General features: G+C 44.6%; 1 protein-coding gene across 2 annotated transcripts; it reads right to left on the reverse strand.

The window, feature by feature from the left end:
• Window positions 1–1,600: 1,600 nt before the first annotated feature.
• On the reverse strand, window positions 1,601–4,694 carry ATP5MC1 (ATP synthase membrane subunit c locus 1). Of its 2 annotated transcripts, none has more exons than XM_045488516.1 (5): window positions 4,615–4,694; window positions 4,014–4,061; window positions 3,051–3,128; window positions 2,149–2,327; window positions 1,601–1,818 (listed from the first exon to the last, which is right to left on the reverse strand). In XM_045488516.1, exons 2-5 carry the CDS (start codon window positions 4,050–4,052, stop codon window positions 1,704–1,706), a joined length of 411 nt encoding a protein of 136 aa, XP_045344472.1. In that variant the 5' UTR covers window positions 4,053–4,061; window positions 4,615–4,694; the 3' UTR covers window positions 1,601–1,703. The 2 variants fall into 2 exon arrangements, with proteins under 2 accessions (XP_045344472.1, XP_045344471.1); XM_045488515.1 differs by having other exon boundaries at window positions 4,545–4,638.
• Between the last annotated feature and the right edge of the window lie 10,939 nt (window positions 4,695–15,633).

Raw genomic sequence — 15,633 nt, forward strand, 5'->3', positions numbered from 1 at the left:
TACCCAAGTATTCAATGTGCAGTACCGTTTACTGTTCACGGTCCTGCAATACTGTTCATGGTTTAAGGACTCTCTTCAGGCCCCAAGCTCCTTAAGGGCAGGACCTTAGATTTCCTTGCCTTCCCTGGGACAACTAGGAGGGTGTTTTTTTTTTTTTTTTTTTAAATATATTTTTTTTCAACGTTTATTTTTTGGGACAGAGAGAGACAGAGCATGAACGGGGGAGGCGCAGAGAGAGAGGGAGACACAGAATCGGAAACAGGCTCCAGGCTCTGAGCCATCAGCCCAGAGCCCGACGCGGGGCTCGAACTCCCGGACCGCGAGATCGTGACCTGGCTGAAGTCGGACGCTTAACCGACTGCGCCACCCAGGCGCCCCTAGGAGGGTGTTTATTTACCACTTGAGGATTGTTCTTTGCTTATCAATTCAATCCATTCTTATTAAACTCACAGTTTTTGGTCTTTAACCCTCTTTGCTAGCTGCCCTTCAGCTAAGAAGGTGTTCTTGACGTTAATTAGGGATATTCTTGGTTTCACGGTCTCCCCCAGGTTGTGAGTTAAGTTGAGGGATAGGGTTTTCACAAGCGGACCCCACTTTTACTCCTTTAGAAGCCATCCAATTGGAGACAAAGCGTGGTACGTTTTGCTCAGGCTGTAGCTTATGGAAGCAGCCGCTGTGGGCTTACCAGCTGGGCCTTCAGCCCCGCGTTCGCCAAGCTGGGGAAGCCTGCTGGGCACAGGCTGAGATAAAGATGGGCACAAGGCTCTCTAAGCAATTCATTAGTTGGTTCAACCAAAAACCAACCAACCAACCAAAAAAAAAAAAAAAAAAAAAAAAAAAAAAAAAAAAAAAATCCCAACAAAACCAAACAACAAACAAACAAAAAAAAACCCTCACCCTTCTTACCCCTCCCAAAGCGAAGACTGTAAATTCTCCAAGAAAAGGGACTGTACCTCCCAGAACGTTCAGACACTCAAAGGAAGGCTAATTGAGAATGAAAATGAAACGTACAAGTGGGGCTAAACGCAGTCCGGAGGCCCCCCTCCATTTCTTTCCAACGGGCCTCTGTAACTTCTTTGGGACGGTTTCCCTGTCCGTGCCACCTTCATCGTGTGGCCACAGTGAAAACAGACAGGACAACACAGGCAGTTAAAGGGTTAAAGGCCTGAGATGGGCTCCCCAGTTCTTCCACTTACCAGCTCTGTCACACTGGACGAGTTATGCAGTGCTTCCCTAAGCCTCGGTCCCCTCATGTGCCAAACAGGTATAACCACTGTACCTAGAATTCTAGGGTGGCTGACACACTCGTAAAACACTTGGATGAGACCTTGGTGCAAATGAGGCCCCTCCAAAGGGTGACCTATTGTTGTATTAAATTTGAAGGGAAAAACGAGCACCAATCACTCAGACAAGTCCGTGCTCCCTCCGGGGAGCGAAGGGAACCCTCTATGTTCTTACATCACCGCGGTGCTATTTCTCAGCCCTGGGGAGTTCCAAACCACCAACTGGTGACCCAATCCCGCTGCCCTGTCCCTCCTTTCCACCAAGCCCCTCCCCCACCCCCCCCCAGGGGCAAAGGAGAGAGGCGCAGGCATATGGGTTTACAGAAACGTTGTGTTTAATGGTAAAGCTTAGCACACTCCAGCACCAGGCACGGCCTGAAGTCCAAGCAGCAGGGACGGGTGGGCGACCCTCGTGGAACCTCACATGGCGAAGAGGATGAGGAAGGCGACCATCAAACAGAAGAGCCCCATGGCCTCAGACAGGGCAAAGCCCAGAATGGCATAGGAGAAGAGTTGCTGCTTGAGAGACGGGTTCCTGCCAGGCACAAGAGATCGATGCCAGCCAAGGGGAGAGGAAGAGGGGAGGGTGAGAGGACACGCGTCAGTTAGGTGACTGGGGGCTGCTGAAACTGGGAAAGGGCCTAGCCTGTCTATATCCTGGGGATCTGGACAGGGAAGCAGCGTGCCAACAAGGTTAAGTTTAAATGAGTCAGGCTGGAAATGTATTTAAATTCTGATTCGGAGATCCCTGGAGAGAACAGGAGGTCGATGAAATCCCCGCCAAGCTAGTGGGAGCTCCCACTGAGGCCTCTCCCAGACAGGGTGGCACTTGTTAGGAGATGCTCTAGGCCACCCCCCATCTTACCTGGCATAGCCAATGATCAGGCTGCCAAACACTGTTCCGATGCCAGCCCCTGAGCCGGCCACACCAACTGTGGCAGCCCCGGCGCCAATAAACTTGGCTGCTGTGTCAATGTCCCGGGAGACGACACTGGTCTGGAACTCCCGCCGGGCCACCTGGAGCGGGGAGCTGCAGTAGGACGGCTAGAGGGGCAAGTCGGGAAGGAGAGGTAGTGAGGCCTAAGGACAGGTGGCTGACTCCATCCCGACCTGACCTACCGGGGCCCCGAAACCGTTGGCAAACTGCCTGGCAGGTATAGCCTGCCCAGGTTGCAGGGCAATGCCGGGAATTAGTCTCGGGGCCCATTTTCAGACCAGGGGCCAGGGAGACCTCCTCACTTTTGCAAACTTCTCACCTCCGGTGCTCTCACCTTGGGGCACTTAGAACTGTTAAGGCACCATGGGTTGTCTGTCCTCCCCCTTTGGCCCGCAGTCCACTATCTTGAAGAACCCCTCTCTGGAGAAATTAATTATTTCCCAAGATTTTATTTTATTTATTTTTTATTATTTTTTTTAATGTTTATTTATTTTTGAGACAGAGAGAGACACAGCATGAGCAGGGAAGGGGCAGAGAGAGAGGGAGACACAGAGTGTGAAGCAGGCTCCAGGCTCTAAGCTGTCAGCACAGAGCCCAACGCGGGGCTCGAACTCACGAACTGTGAGATCATGACCTGAGCTGAAGTCGGAAGCTTAACCGACTGAGCCACCCAGGCGCCCCTCCCCCAGATTTTATTTTTAAGTAATCTCTACACCCGTCGTAGGGACGTTGTCAAACGTACAACCCTGTGATAAAGAGTCACATGCTCCACCGTCTGAGCCAGCCAGGTGCCCCTGGGCAAATTTGTAAGAGGGCCCATATTCCTTTACCTGTTTAGATGGGATCTCTGACCTACTCAAGAAGGATGCAGACACAGGCCGGATGAGATCCCTGGTACAACAGCGGATCTGTAAAGTGAAAGACACATGCTCCAGATCAAGCAAGGGGTACAGAAAAACCCACACGCCGAACTTCTGTCAAAAACAACTACAATTACCAACAGGAAAAAAGCCCAATATATTTCAAGGTCAATTAACATATTCCTGTTCCTACCGGATAGGCCTGCACCAGAGACCGCTGTCCTGAGACCCAGGTGTAGTTAGCAGTGGCAACTTTCCCATTTAAAAGCAGGTACCAAAGTTCACTTCCATGGGCACAGCCCTTGTCGGTATGTCAGAAGGGAACAAGAACCCACACTAACATCAAACTGGGTAGGAAGGTTTGGAGCCAGATCACCAAAGAATCAGAAGGGGGAAATCTTATTTTGTTGAAGTGTACTCACTGTTACACTCCCTGAATGGACTGGGCCAGTAAGCCTGGTGAGGCTCCTGAAACAACCATCTAAGCAGAGCCCTCTGTAACGTGGCTTTCTTGAAATATTTCAGTGGAAGGCAGTGGTTCTCAAACATGGCTGAACATGAGAATCACCTGGGGAGTTCTAAAAAATACAGATGCATGGATTCCACCACCATAGGGTGTAGCCTGGCCATCAGGATTTTTTAAAGCTCCCCAGATGATTCCAACACGCAGCCGAGGTTGAGTATGACTGCCTCCGTGGGCTATCCGGCTATGGCCAAGCCAGAATGGGGCTAAAGGTCATATCCAGACTCAGATCACATTCCAAAGCCAAGAAAGATTGGTGTACAGGTCTCAATAAACAGGGGTTAACTGCATCACTACGGCCTCCCCAGAGAGCCAACATCATCAGGATGTCAAGCTCCTCTCAGTTCATTCATTAAACATCGATGGTTCCCACATCGGGCACTACAGATCACACCGGAGCCGCAGCTTACCAGAGCAGAAGGAATGAGTAGTGCCCCGGTGGTCTGCATTTTCTCACTCTGCAGAGGAAAAAAAGATTCATTGACAACCTAGTCGTTTGCTTATAGTGGCGCCCTTCGGTCGTCTCCTACACCCCGCCCGTCCTCCCTGGACCACGTTGTTCCTTGCACCGTGCCCCAGATGAGGAGGGCATTAGAGGTCAGAGGATAGCGCGAAAGGATCTGCAAAGGAAGGTCACGGAGATCTTCAGTAGAGGAAAAAGGCCCGAACCCCAGGAAGGAATTGTTGCTAAAGAGGATGGTCTCCCGGGAAGACTTTTGGAGGCAGCTACTGGGTAGGTGCCGTGCAGAGTCTTGCCCATTTTACACAGCTGTCCTCGGCCCGCCTTAGCGGGGACAGTTAATCGCTCATTACCGTTGGGAATTAACATTAATAGTTAAGGATATAGACGCCCATCGCTTCTCCCGGCCGTGGGGACAAACGCCTTTTCGCACAGCCCAGCCCACACCCCTGCCAATCGCTGGCTTCCGGCCCCAAGTCACCTGCACTCCCACTGCCCCGCTGCCCCTGCTCAGACCACAGCGCTTGCCCCGCTCAAGGTGACTGACTCACCTCCCAGCTTTAGCTCTAGGTCTCAGCGTCCAGCTCCCCCACCCACGTGTCCCGAGGTCCCACCACTCTCATTGGCCGCAATCCCCCCGCATCCCTATTGGCTAGCGTCCTCAAGTCCTCCTTTCTTATTGGCTTTCCGCAGCTTCTTCCTCTCTCTCCACAGGAGCTTCGTGGCAGTTCCCGCCTCCATGCGGGTGAAGGCGGGGTTTTCCTCCTAGATCTGGCTTCCGATTGGTCGATCCCCGAAATGCTCAACCATAGAGTCGGCGGGGCTCAGAGGTTCCATAACGTCCCTCACAAAATGGCGGCCAAAGTGGAAGCTGCAGAAAAAGGCGTGGGAGAGATGACCGGGCGTCTTACGCAGTTAGACACATGACCTTGGACCTGAGCCTTCATTCGGGCGCTTGGGCCTTGAGGCGCATTGTATGTCGGGATTTGTAGTTCAGTCCGAGGCCCCAAGGACGGCTGAGATCCCGCGAGACGTTCCTCCAGAAGCCGGGAGAGCCAACGCCTTTGCAGCAATTCACGCTCTCGTGATTTGTGGAACCCTTGCTTCCACCTTGGAGAAAAAAGGCGCCCGCTGGTCTATAAAGTTCGTTAGTGGGCGATCGGGGTTTTGTGGCCTTTGGCCGGAGTTCAGCAGTCCTGGACTACCAGCCAGATTTTTTTTTTTTTTGTATTTTTTTGTATTGTGAAAACAAATTCGAAGGATGAAGCACTTAATACCCCTGTAGAAAAACGAGCAAAGAACAGGCACAGGCAATCCGCTAAAGAAGAAATACACATTGAAGGAAATAATTTTTAATTCCACTAATCATATAGTAGGTTAAGCACACCATTTGACATCTATCAAAAGAGCAGAATTCTTTTCATTAATGGGAGCCAAGCCCTGTCCTATACTGTTGCCGGTGAAAGTATGTGAGTTAGGAAACCTTTACAGAAAATGTGGACAGGAAGAAAATAAAATATTAATGGTTAATTCTGGATTGTGAAGAAAATAAAATATTAGTGGTTAATTCTGGATTGTGTAGTAGGGTTGATTTATATTTTTATGAGTATATTACATTTATAATAGAAAAATATTAAAAATTATACTCATCTGGAGAGTTGGAACTCTGGACTCTTGAGACTTAAAATAGCTTGCCACCATAGTATAGTGGAAAGAGTGTGGATGACACAGACTTGAGTTCCTATGGTGGCTTCACCACGTAACTGGATTTGTATATCTCTGAGATTACCAACTCTCTCTTGGCTTTAGTGTTATAAACTACCATTGATAGAAGCCTCACCATATGGCAAGCATTGTGTCAGGTTCCGTCAACTGTTACGTGATTTAATCCTTAGGACAACCCTTTAAGTAGGTATTATTACCCACATTTTACAGATTACCTCATTTCACAGAACGGCTTTCTTCAGTTTGACGTATTTGGTTAAGAGGTAAAGTCAGTATTTGAACCCAAGTCTGCCTGGGTCCCAATCAGAAGCTCTTAACCTAATGGTTAAGGGAGTTCTCGGGCCACGTAAAACCGAGGAACATGTTAAAACAGGGTTCATACTATTTGCCTTACAGAACTATGAAATCAAATAAATACGAGGCATAGGTCAGTGGGTGGTGAATGCACTCTTTCTGTTCCAACTCTAAAATAAATTATATTTTCATGTGGATTATCTCTTTGTCTGCATGTTTGTTTGTTTTTCACATACAGATTTATCATAAAGCTCTACTCCGACGCACTCAAAGTTATCAAGTTTATCCTGTGACCTGCTGGAAATCAGGCAGTTCAATGTCATGTTTAGAATGTGAATTTGGGGGTCAAACTAGCAGGTTTCGAATCCTGACATCATCACTATTGCTGTGTGATCTCTTTAAGACTCAGTCTTTATCTGTAAAAGGGAGATAGCCTTTTTCAACAAGATTGTTTATTTTATTTTTATGGTATCTATCTATCTATTTATTTATTTATTTACTTTTGAGAGAGAGCTCGTGTGTGCACATGAGCAGGGGAGGGGCATTCTCTCTCAACAAAACAATAGAGGACCTTTTTTTTTTTTTTTTAATGTTTATTTTTGAGAGAAAGAGACAGAACGTGAGCAGGGGAGGGACAGAGGGAGAGGGAGACACAGAATCCAAAGCAGGCTCCGGGCTCTCTCAGCACAGAGCCTGACTCAGGGCTCAAACCCACAAGCTGTGAGATTGTGACCTGAGCTGAAGCCGGACGCTTAACCAACTGAGCCACCCAGCGGCCCTTAGAGAGAGAGAGAGAGAGAGAGAGAGAGAGTCTTAAGCAGACTCCATGCCCAGCTTGGAGCCAGACAGGGCTCGATCTCACAACTGAGATCATGACTTGAGCCAAAATCAAGAGGCAGGTGCTTGACGGACAGAGCCACCCAGGCGCCCCAAGATTTATTTTTAAGTAATCTCTGCACGCAGCACAGGGCTCGAACTCACAAGCCCGAGATCAAGAGTCACATGCTCTGCCGACTGAGCCAGCCAGGCGCCCCTGGAAATAAAATTTTAAGCCTCATTTCCAATTTAAAACTTGGTAGAAATGTAATCAAAGCTGGAGATGACAAGCTTTAATTAGTCACGTAATGAGAAATTATTAGGATGGGAAAACATGTCATAAGGAAACAAGATAACTCTGCTAGATAAATTGATTAGATAAATGAGAGGTTGGCAATTATTTCCTGATCGGCATTAAATTTCAGTTTATACTTCACGTTATACTTGTCTAAAGTCTTAGTGGTTTATACTTGTGTATCTTATTATAATTGAGTTGTTTTTTTTTTTTAATTTTTTTTTTTAACGTTTATTTATTTTTGAGACAGAGAGAGACAGAGCATGAACGGGGGAGGGGCAGAGAGAGAGGGAGACACAGAATTGGAAGCAGGCTCCAGGTTCTGAGCCATCAGCCCAGAGCCTGACGCGGGGCTCGAACTCACGGACCGCGAGATCGTGACCTGGCTGAAGTCGGACGCTTAACCGACTGCGCCACCCAGGCGCCCCTATAATTGAGTTTTTAACTCTGTTTGCTAAGGGCAAATAGCATTCCTATGATATTGAAAGGCTTCCTTTAAGGTCGGTTTCAAACCTTAAAAACTGTGAATGGATGCTATCGACCATGGCTACTGTTTATTCTAATGCAAAAAATTGATTGTTTTTTTAATAGGTCCAGCAATGCAATACACGGTGAGAAAAGAGACATTTTTAAAAAACACCAAAAAAAAAAAAAAAAAAAAAAAAAGTTGCTGGGAAACCTCCAATCCGGACCTGGCATTTTGGGGTTAGACTAGCTGTCTTGAAGGAGGCCAAAAAACTGTGGGAACCCTGAGAGGATTGCTGTGTAGACAGACATGCTGTTGCTATAGTGGCAAAGAGCAAACTTGTGGATAACAAGCCAGGAGATCTCTCTTTCCAAAGGCATTTCTGAGTCTTCAAACCCACCTTCTCTCAAGATCTTCCCTCTTCCCCCTCAAGCCCAGTTCCTCCCTCGTTAGGAATTCAATTTTTCAGCCCGGACGAATAATACCAGTTTCCGCCCTAGACAAGCACGAAACCAGCAGGAAAATACGCAAACAGGCAATTAAGATCAAGAGCGTCTTAATGGGCATCACAAGGAAACTACCCACAAAATCCAAAGAAGGGAGAGACTAACTTCATCTGGCCAGAACCAAGGAAGGTCTTGGTTGAAGAAAAGAAAAAAAAAAAAAAAAAGATTTCTGGGCTGAGTTCTTTGAATAAATACAAGTTAGCTAGATATGTCAGGGGAGAGGGTGAGAATGTACAAGGTTATTCCAGGCGGAGTGAACAACACGTAGAAAAACACGGGAGAGCCGGTCTGAGACCAGTCAGCCACGACCAGAACAGAGTGCAAACACGCCTGCGACATTTCCACTTCTGACACCGTGGCTAGATGAAATATTCTGAAAATCCGTCTGCCACACCTGTAGATGCTACCTAAGGATGAAATAGAACAAATATATTTTTAACGTGCATGGCCTTGCTTTTGACGGCTAAAGTAAAATGCGTCCTCTATCACATCAAATTACCAATTTTCCACAGTCCAAAAAAAAAAAAAAAAAAAAACCTCCTCTCCCAAATGACCCTGCTGGTGATGATATATTCTGTGACGGCAATAGGAACAAATATAAAAGGAGGGATTTTTCGGGGGGAGAGGGAAGGATGACTCATGGTGATAAATGCTAGCTTTTAAATGCATAGCTGGGCTCACAAGAAAGTAAGGAAAGTCTGTAGGGACCCAAAACAAAGCAGGAACATAAAACCATAGCAGTAAACATGTAATGTTAAAGTGAAGCAGCCATGGCTGGGGATATGGTGCAGTAGAGAAAGGGGTGTCAGTCGCAGGAATTAAGTGGCTTGAGTTTGAATCCTCCAAGGGGACAGAAGAGTTTGGTGCCTGCGTGAGAAAGGGGGTTGGAATTGAAATTTCCAAATAAAGCTAAGACCCTCAAAAGGCTACACCCTTTGAAGGGTGGACTTAAAACACACACACACACACACACACACACACACACACACACACCCAGGGAGGTAACAAGGAAGATTTTCTACCTGCTTCTGGCTCTGGGTGAACACACACACACACACACACACACACACACACATACACACACACGGGCACCTGGATGGCTCGGTCAGTTAAGCGTCTGATTTCAGCTCAGGTCATGATCTCACGGCTTGTGAGTTCGAGCCCTGCGTTGGGCTCTGTGCTGACCGCTCAGAGCCTGGAGCCTGCTTCAGGTACTGTGTCCCTCTCTCTCGGCCTCTCCCCCACTCATGCTGTCCCTCTCTCTCTCTGTCTCAAAAATAAATAATCATTAAAAAAGAAAATAAAACACACAGAAAACTTTCCTGAGAATTTGTAACTACAAGATGATTTTTTGTGTTGATTTTGAATTCGAGTCTATACCCTGTTGGGTGCTTGGCTGGCTCAGTGGATAGAGTGTGTGAATCTTTTTTTTTAAGTTTATCTTGAGAGAGAGACACACACACAGGAGGGGCAGAGAGAGAGGGAGGGAGAGAGAATCCCAAGCAGACTCTGCATTGTCAGCACAGAGCCTGATGTGGGGCTCAAAATCATGAGCTGTGAGATTGACCTGAGCCGAAACCAAGAGTCAGTCAATGCCTAACTGACTGAGCCCCCCAGGAGCCCCGAGCATGTGACTGTTAATCTTGGGGTCGTGAGTTCAACCCCCATGTTGGGTGTAGAGATTAAATAAATAAATAAATAAATAAATAAATGCAAGCACAATTAAAAAAAAATCAATACCCTATTGTCTAGGAATGTCCAAGATAAGGAATTGGCATTAAAAGTGGTTCTGGGGGTGCCTGGGTGGCTCAGCCAGTTGAATGCCGACTTTGGCTCAGGTCATGATCTCACGGTTAGTGAGTTCGAGCCCCGCATTGGGCTCACTGCTCTCAGTGCAGAGCCCACTTTGGATCCTTTGTCTCCCTCTCTCTCTGCCCCTTCCTTGCTCAAGCATACACGCGCATGCTCTCTCTCTCTCTTTCTCTCTCAAAAATAAATAAAACATTAAAAAAAAAAAAAAAGTAGTCTGGACCAGGGATGCCCTTGGGCTGAAACAGTGTAAAACTTCTCTGGACCCATGCAAGATTCCCACAATAACTGAAAAGTGATCTGCATAAAGAAATAATTCACAATGAGCAAGGATGAACAAACGTAGCAAACAGCAAGGGTTTCGGATAACATAATTTTTCAGATGACAACTCAACTATAAAAGAGGCAGTAAGGTACAGTGGTTTAAGGTATAGGTTCTAAAGTCACCCTGCCTAGATTATACTCCAAGTGCTGTATTTACTATCCGGGTGACCTTGGGTAAGTTGATTAGCTTCTCTGTGCCTCCATTTCCTTATTCAGGGATGTTATGAAAAGAAATGAGTTAATAATATTGTATAATACAGTGCTTGGCATATAGTGTCACTGATGCCTTTGTTGTTCTTTAAAATAAAGTATGTTTACATACTTTTAAATGCTTTTTAAAGTACTCAGAACATAAGGAATAATAATAACAAAGAGATCAATATGATATAAAAAAGAACTCACAGATTTGAAAAAGAAATAAATGGAACTTTAAAAACTACAGCGGTGCCTGGCTGGCTCAGCCAGTGGAGTGTGTGACTCTTGATCTTGGGTTTGTGAGTTCGAGCCCCACATCAGATACAGAGATTACCTAAAACAAAATCTTAAAAAAAAAAAAAAAAAAAGAAAAAAGAAAAAAGAAAAATGCAGCAATTGAAATAAAAAAAACGGATAGGTTAAACAAGAGATTAATAACAGCTGAAGGAAAAATTAGCAAATTGGAAAATAGATCTGAGGAAAATTTTCAGAATGAAGCACAGAGAAATAAAAGAACAAAAATATGAAAAAGAGTTTAAGAAACATGAAGGGCCAAATGAGAGCTAACATTCATCTAATTAGAATATTAGAAGGAAAGAATAGAGAGAATGGGAAAGAGACAATATTTAAAAATATCGTGGCTGAGAAATTTTCAGACTGATGAAATACATGAATCCTGTGGTTAAGGAATCTCAACAAATCCCAAATAGGATAAGTATAAAAAAAGAAAAATCCACACCTATTCTCATTTTAGTGAAATTACAGGCCATTCTACAAAGAGAAGATATTAAATCTTCGATGAAATCCTTACCACAGAGGGAGGAAGAAACTTATTTAGAATGGAAAATTTCACCGAGAAGGTAACGTGTGAACAAAGGTTTGAAGGAGAAGAGTAAGATATAAGGATATCTGGGGGACAAGTGTTCCAAATGTAAAAAACAAGTGCAACAGCCCTGTGGTTAAAGACTCCGTGCTTTCTCGGGGCGCCTGGGTGGCGCAGTCGGTTAAGCGTCCGACTTCAGCCAGGTCACGATCTTGCTGTCCGTGAGTTCAAGCCCCGCGTCGGGCTCTGGGCTGATGGCTCAGAGCCTGGAGCCTGTTTCCGATTCTGTGTCTCCCTCTCTCTCTGCCCTTCCCCCGTTCATGCTCTGTCTCTCTGTCCCAAAAATAAATAAACGTTGAAAAAAAAATTAAAAAAAAAAAAAGACTCCGTGCTTTCTAGCCTGAACAGCTGGGGTGATGGATTTGCCATCAAATGGGGGTAAGTTTTGACTGTGATCAGAGCATTTGTTTTTTTGAAAGCAGGATTAGGATCTCCATTTTACCCTATTAAGTTTGAGGTAATGATTCCAGTGAAGACGACGAGTAGGCTTTTGACTATATGAGTCTGGAATCCTGAAGGAGTCTGGGTTTGAAATATCGACCTGGGAGTCATCAGTAAATAGTTGGCATTTAACATCCTGAGACTGGATGAGATCATCAAAGAAAGAATGTATCCCACCTGGAAGTATCATAGCAAAACTGTGAAAAGACCTAGACAAAGAAAGAATCTTGAAAACAGCAAGAGGAAAGCAACTCTTCATGGGTAAGAGTCCCCAGTAAGATTTACAGCTGATTTCTCACCTGAAACTACTGAGGCCAGAAGACAGTGGGATGACATATTCAAAGCACTGAAAGAAAAGGACCGTCAGCCAAGAATTCTATATCTAGCAAAACTATCCTTCAACAACCATAGGAGAAATTGAGACATTCCCAGATAAACAAAAATTGAGTCAATTGATCACTAGCAGAACTGCCCTACAAGCAATATTATAGGGAGTCCTTCCAGCTGAAATGATAGGACACTAGACAGTAACCCAGATCCACAGGAAGGAATAGAGAGTTCTAGCAAATGTCAACACACTAGTAAATATAAAAGACAATATAAACATGTTTTTGTTTATAACTCTTTTCTCTTCTATCTGATTTAAAAGGCAATTACATAAAGCAATAATTATAAAGCTGTGTTAGCGGGGTTTATAATATCTAAAGATGTAATTTGTATAACAATAATAGTAAAAAGGAGAGTGGGGAGAATGAAGCTATATTTGAGTAAAGGTTTTGTATACAATCGAAATTAAGTTTGTATTAATATGAACTATATTGCTTTTTTTTAATTTTTAAAGAATGTTTATTTTTGAAAAAGCGTGAGAGAATGCAAGCAGGGGGAGGGGCAGAGAGAGAGGGGGGACAGAGGATCCAAAGCAGGCTCTGCTCGCAGCAGAGCCCAACATGGGGCTTGAGCTCCGAACCACAAGACCATGACCTGAGTTGAAGTTGGACACTTAACCTGAGCCACCCAGGCGCCCCTGGAGTAGACTATTTTATTTTTTTTTATTTTTATTTTTTTTATTTATTAAAAAAAAATTTTTTTTAACGTTTATTTATTTTTGAGACAGAGAGAGACAGCATGAACGGGGGAGGGTCAGGGAGAGAGGGAGACACAGAATCTGAAACAGGCTCCAGGCTCTGAGCCATCAGCACAGAGCCTGACGCGGGGCTTGAACTCACGAACCGCGAGATCATGACCTGAGCCGAAGTCGGACGCTTAACCGACTGAGCCACCCAGGCACCCCTGGAGTAGACTATTTTAAATTAAGCTGTTAACTGTAATCCCTAGGGCAGCCACTAAGTAATAACTCAAAAAATACAGTATAAGAAACAAGAGAATTAAAATGATATACGAGAGGGGTGCCTGGGTGGCTCAGTTGGTTAAGTGTCTGACTCCTAGTTTCGGCTCAGGTCATAATCTCATGGTTTGTGAGTTTGAGCCCTAAATTGGGCTCTGCACTGGTGGCTAGCAGCCTGCTTGAGATTCTCTCTCTATTTCTCTCTCTCCCCCTCCCCCGCTCTCACTCTCTCTCTCTCTCTTTCTCTCAAAATGAATGATAAACTTAAAAAAAATAAAATAAAATCACATACTAGAAATATCTACTTGACACAAAAGAAAAAAATCACAAATATGTGGGAATTAAACACATGCTCCTAAATAACCAATGTATCAAAGAAGAAATCATGAGGGAAATTAAAAACTACTGTAAGAGGAATGAAAATGAAAACGTAATGTACCAAACTTTATAGGATGCAGCATAAGGCGATACTTATGGGTAACTTTATACCTGTAAACACCTATATTTAAAAAAGAGGCAAGATCTCCAATCAATAACCTGCTATTCCACCTTAAGAAACTAGAAAAGAGAAGAAAACTAAACCCAGAGCAGGCAGAAGGAAGGAAATAATAAAGATAACATGAAAATAAATGAAATGGGAAATAGATGGTAAATAAAATCAACAAAACTAAAAATTGATTCTTTGACGAGATTGACAATATAGAAATAAAATGGATTATAAGGAAATACTATGAACAGTTATATTCCAACAAATTACAGAACTTAGATGACATGGGCAAATTCCTAGAAAGACACAAACTACTGAAACTGACTTAAGAAGAAATAGAAAATCTCAACAGATCTATAACAAGAGATTGAATCCATAATTTAAAAACTCCCCAAAAGAGCAGCTCAGGTCCAGATGGCTTCACCAGTGAATTCTACCAAACACTTAAAGAACTAATATTAATTCTCTACAAACTCTTTATGTATGTATGTATTTTTATTTATTAAAATTTTTTTTAACGTTTATTCATTTTTGAGAGACAGAGAGCAGCAGGGGTGGGGCAGAGAGAGAGGGAGACACAGAATTTCAAGCAGGCTCCGGGCTCTGAGCTGTCAGCACAGAGCCCATCATGGGGCTTGAACTCACAGAATGTGAGATCAGACCTGAGCCGAAGTCGGATGCTCAACTGGCTGAGCCACCCAGGCGCCCCTAATGTTTATTTATTTTTGAGAGAGAGAGAGAGAGAGAGAGAGAGAGAGAGAATGAGTGGAGTAGGGGCAGAGAGAGAGGGAGACAGAGGATCCACTCTGACAGCAGAGAATTGGATGTGGGGCTTGAACTCATGAACTGTGAGTTCATGACTTGAGCCCAAATCAAGCGTTGGATGTTTCACCCACTGAGCCACCCGGGTGCCCACAAACTCCTTATTTAAAGTAAGCTCTCTGCCCAACATGGGGCTCAAGCTCATGACCCCAAGATCAAGAGTTACATGCTCTACAGACTGAGCCAGCCAGGGCGCCCTTCCTTTACAAACTCTTTAAAATATAGAAGAGCTTAAGAAGCAGCACTTCTCAATCGTTCTATGAAGTCTGTATTACCCTGATTCCAAAACCAGATAAAAAGATCACAAGAGAAGAAAACTACACACCAAATATCTTTTGGATGCAAGGGGCCTCAACAAAATACTAACAAACCATATCCAGCAACATTTGAACAGGATTATATGCCATAAGTGAATGGGTTTTACACTAGAAATGTAAGGTTGGTCTAAGGTACAAAAACAACGTAGGGGCGCCTGGGTGGCTCAGTCAGTTACATGTCCGACTTTGGTTCAGGTCATGATGTCACAGCTCGTGAGTTTGAGCCTCGCATCAGGCTCTGTGCTGACAGCTCGGAGCCTGGAGCCTGCTTCGGATTCTGTGTCTCCCTCTCTCTCTGCCCCTCCCTCACTCGTGGTCTCTTTCTCTCCCTCTCAAAAATAAATAAAACATTTAAAAAAACCCCAACAATGCGTATAGCATGTTAATAGAATAAAGATCAAAAACCCCACAACCATCTCCATAAATACAGAAGAAGCATTGACAAAATGCAACATACTTCCACGATAAACACATTCAGTAAACTAGAATAGAAGGGAATTTCATCAGCTTGATAAAGCCTATCTATGAAAAACTCACAGCCAACATCATACTTAATGGTGAAGGACCGGTGCTTTCCCCCCCAAGAACGGAAACAAGACAAAGATTTCTGCTTTCACCACTTCTATTCCATATTGTGGTTGGAGGGTATAGCCAGGGAAATTAGGAATGAAAAAGAAATAAAAGACATTCATATGAGGAAGGACGAAGTGGGGCACCTGGGTGGCTCAGTAGGTTAAGCGTCCGACTTCAGCTCAGGTCATGGTCTCTTGGTTCATGGTTTCAAGCCCCACGTTGGGCTCTCTGAGGTTAGCGCAGAGCCTGCTTCAGATCCTCTGTCTCTGTCT

This window comes from Leopardus geoffroyi, chromosome E1 (genome assembly GCF_018350155.1).
Source record: "Leopardus geoffroyi isolate Oge1 chromosome E1, O.geoffroyi_Oge1_pat1.0, whole genome shotgun sequence".
Classification (NCBI taxonomy): domain Eukaryota; kingdom Metazoa; phylum Chordata; class Mammalia; order Carnivora; family Felidae; genus Leopardus; species Leopardus geoffroyi.

Coding starts and splice junctions, on each gene's coding strand:
- ATP5MC1 (XM_045488516.1), bottom strand. CDS start 4,052: ATGCAGACCACCGGGGCACTACTCATTCCTTCTGCTCTG. Junction 2,328..3,050: donor CAGAGATCCCATCTAAACAG/GTAAAGGAATAT, acceptor TTGCCCCTCTAG/CCGTCCTACTGCAGCTCCCC. Junction 1,819..2,148: donor CTGATCATTGGCTATGCCAG/GTAAGATGGGGG, acceptor TGTGCCTGGCAG/GAACCCGTCTCTCAAGCAGC.